At 44.2% G+C, this 3,847-nt stretch overlaps 1 protein-coding gene across 1 annotated transcript in view; it reads right to left on the bottom strand.

Moving 5' to 3' along the window:
• LOC103749694 (killer cell immunoglobulin-like receptor 2DS2) overlaps nucleotides 1-3,085 on the bottom strand; it is a 16,856-nt gene extending 13,771 nt beyond the window's left edge. The window contains 2 exon segments of the mRNA XM_029555781.1: nucleotides 2,663-2,968; nucleotides 3,058-3,085. Coding sequence (XP_029411641.1) covers nucleotides 2,663-2,968; nucleotides 3,058-3,085 — 334 coding nt within the window.
• Nucleotides 3,086-3,847: the final 762 nt, after the last annotated feature.

The following is a 3,847-nucleotide window of genomic DNA, read 5'->3' as shown; positions in this document are numbered from 1 at the left end:
TGTTTTATGTTTTACTTGGTTTTAGTGAGTAGAAGGATTTGTTTGGAATCAGGTGGTCACCATTGTGAAATGGAAAATGTACATTTTAAAATGTATTTGTGTTTTTAAAAATCTAGTAGTTGATAGAATGTTAGTCACTGTTATCAAGGCTAGACATTTAAGGCAGTAAGATGAAGATTTTTGGTGCTACAAAGCAGATTATATTGTGTGACTGTCTCGTGACTGACTTTTCAGCTTTTCCAAATCATACACAAGTTCTCAATATTTAATATCACTGTAGTTCTCCAAACAGTAGTAATATGTTGTTTATCTTTTTATTTAAGCACTGGCCATCTGTGAAATACAGAGACTGTATCTATTTCAAAGCCTTTATATATGTACAGTTCATTAGCACTGAAAAATTAAGTCTATCATCTATCATCATCTATCTTCTATCTATCTATCTATCTATCTATCTATCTATCTATCTATCTATCAATTATCTACTCTCATCTATCTATCACCTATCATCTATCTATCATCTATCTATCTATCTTTCTCTCTCTATCATCTATCTGCATTATAGACCTCCATGAGTGTGGGAGACTGGCTTGAGCCTAGGGCAATATTGCAACTGTCAGGGTCATGTGGTTTCCAGGAATCCAGGCTCTGTAATCTGAAACCCAGTATGCTAATGAGGCATCCTACCTGCTATTCTGTGATCGGATAAGTCTGTTATGCTAATAGGATGCTGTCTGTTATGCTAATAAGGTATCCTACTTGCTGTACTGTGATAGGATGCTAGACCTGTTAAGCTAATAAGGCATCCTACTTGCTGTGTGTTGGGGAACTCTGCTGCTAGGGTTGTAGTCCTCCATGTTCGGATAGCTCTAAGGAGCTCAGTGCCATATGGAAGGACTCCCCTTCTCAGCAGGGGGCCTCCTGCTCTCTTCCTGACTTACCTGGAAAGTGGCACCAAGCACGGATGCCTGACCTTATTTGGAACATGACCTTTGGCATAGTCACCTGGAGAAAAAACTACCCCCAGGTTTTTTCTATATGACAATCAGGCTTTGCCTGGTAGTCGGACAATAGGAGCCTACTGCCACATGTAAATAAAGCATACCATGAGCACCTATCTGTTGAGGCATTGGCTATAAACGGAGCTGTTTCACTGAATCTGGAGCTGTTTCACTAAGTCTGGAGCTGTTTCACTGAATCTGGAGCTGTTTGCATCATTGAACCTGCCTCCCCGGAAGGGCTTTCTTCCGTCAGTGCTCACTGGCCATCCTGACCCTGCTCGTCACTTCTGCTCCCTTTGTCCTTGTAGACCGGTGGCCAACGACCCACGAGGAGAGGGAGCGGCCCCACAGCTCTGCTGTGATTGGACCACTATCCCTATATAAGCTTGTGCCTTCCTGCAATAAATCAGACCTGTGTCACTGAACCAGGTCTCCTGTGTCTCAATGTGGCTAGGCTGACACAGTCTCCTCACTGGCCCTGGGGTCCAGGACCAGGCAGAAGCAGCGACTACAGGAGGCAGCACAGGGCAAGCAGAACAGCTGCCTCAGCACCAGGCAAGCAGAAGAGTGGCCTCAGCACCAGGTGAGCAGAAGAGCAGCCTCAGCCCAGGTCCAGCAGAGGAGCAGCCTCGATGCCCGTGAATGAAGGAGCGGCACCCACAAGAACGGAGGAGCGGATGCTGCTGGTGGTGAGCACACATGAGCACACTCTTTTGCCTCCCTCCCTCTCTTTCCAAACCTCTACCATCTATCATTATCTCTCTTCTGCAGTCCAGCAGAGGAGCAGCCTCGATGCCCGTGAATGAAGGAGCGGCACCCACACAAGAATGGAGGAGTGGCTGCCGCTGGTGGTGACCACACATGAGCACACTTTTTTGCCTCCCTACCTCTCTTTCCAAACCTCTACCATCTATCATTATCTCTCTTCTGCGCCTTCAAATCTTCCATTTGGATCTTTGATTTCCAGTGTTATTTCCTTCCTACAGATTTCATACATTATACTTTCTTTCTCTGAGTCTTTCAGTTCCTCTCCTCTGAATCTTTGACATTTATTTCCTCATTCATCCTATAAATCTGAATAACTTTGAAACACAGCCTAGTAAGTCAATTTGGAGAGAACAAAAACACATAGGGAGTGGTGTTCTGCTCCTTAACTAAGGGCCATGGTGTTCTGTGATGAATAATCAGTCAACCACATGAAAACAAGAAGTGTCTGTATGCGCCACCTGTGCCAAGGCCTCAGTACCCATGGGGATCTAACATGAAACAGCCCAACTCAGCCCTGAAATGCAGGTCAGATGCATGATATGTCTAGTTCTTCTGTTAGACCTCTGATAGAGGTAAATGGAAACAAATATTCTCAACTGCCCCAGATCTCTGATCATCAGGAGAAGGACCTTTCTCTCTGATTCAGTCAGTCTCACCATATTACCATATTCTGTTTATCTCTCCTTATGACTCCTTTGCACTGCCACAAACCTGGAGTTATGGTCTGTACTCATGTCTCACTTTTCAGTAAAATGCCAGTAAAATGCTCACAAAGGCTGCCTCTCTCCATAGGTTCTCCACACTTACCTTTGTCACGACCTCACAGGGCTTTCAAACCTTAGTGTATCTGATCTGCACCACAAAGAAGGTGAGGGGCAGGTATGGATACTCACCTGTGATCTTGATGTCCACAGGGTCACTGGGGTCTGAGCACTCATATGAGTGGTTACTGACAGCACCATAGCACGTGTAGGTCCCAGCATGGGCAGGTGTCATAGGTCCTATGAAGAGGCTTCCCTGTGAGTGCCCATGGTGATGCTTCCCAGAAAGATACATATGGGCCTTTCTTACTCCCTGTCTGTGCAGAACCACAATGAAGGTCTCAAACGGGATCTCTGAGAAACACTGCAGGGTCACATTCTCCCCGGATTTCACCACTGGTGCTGGTAGGGCTGAGAGGGAGGGTTTTCTGTAGGCTCCTAAAAACAAAGAGACAGTAAGTATGGGAGTCACCATCCAGTCCTCCACTCCCTGCGACCCGAAGTGACTAAGGTTTATTTTCCCCTACCTTGTCCCTCCAAATGGCCCCAGTCCATGTTCTTTTCTATGCACTCCTACATTTTCTCGTGCTCTCTCTCTGTCTCTCTGTGTCTCTCTCTCACTCTCATCTTTTTCTCCCTCTCCTGTTCTCCCCCTCCATTCCACATTATCTTGCTGAATCTCTGACCTCACCCCTATACATACACATTTCTCCTCAATTGTTTTTTTTTCTTTTCTTTTTTTAATAATTTGTTTCTCTATGTGCATTGGCTGGTTTCATCTCTATTTTTAAAAATGTCACTGGTGGAGTTCAGGAGTTAACTTGCAGGGGACCAGGTTTGATTCCCAGCACCCACATGGCGGATAACACGCCTCCATAACTCCAGTTCCAGGGGAATCTGACACCCTCTTCTGACTTCTGAGGGTATTGCAGGACAGGGGTGCATTTATACACAGGCAATACATATATACATATAAAGTAAAAACAATAAATGTCATCGTCATCCAGTAGTTATACATAGTGATGTACTTCATTATGACATTTTTTTACATTTATATAATGTATTTTGTTCAATTCACCCCTTATTACTCTTTCTCTTATACCCCTCACATCCCAACTGATTTTTTTCTGCCTTTCACTAAATATTCTCTTTACTACTTACATTTCCTTTTAAGTATTTTTAACTTTTTGAGAATTTCATATATAAGCATTGTGCTTGGATTATTCTCAACCCTCCTAGTCTCCCTCCAGTTCCTTCCATGTCCCCCACTCCTTCCCAATTTCTTGTCCTCTTTTTATTATTGTTAAAGTATCTATC

This window comes from Nannospalax galili, unplaced genomic scaffold (assembly GCF_000622305.1).
Source record: "Nannospalax galili isolate Female #2095 unplaced genomic scaffold, S.galili_v1.0 scaffold2107, whole genome shotgun sequence".
Lineage (NCBI taxonomy): Eukaryota > Metazoa > Chordata > Mammalia > Rodentia > Spalacidae > Nannospalax > Nannospalax galili.
The sequence above is the reverse complement of the archived record's forward strand: the minus strand, read 5'-3'. Positions and strand labels throughout refer to the sequence as shown.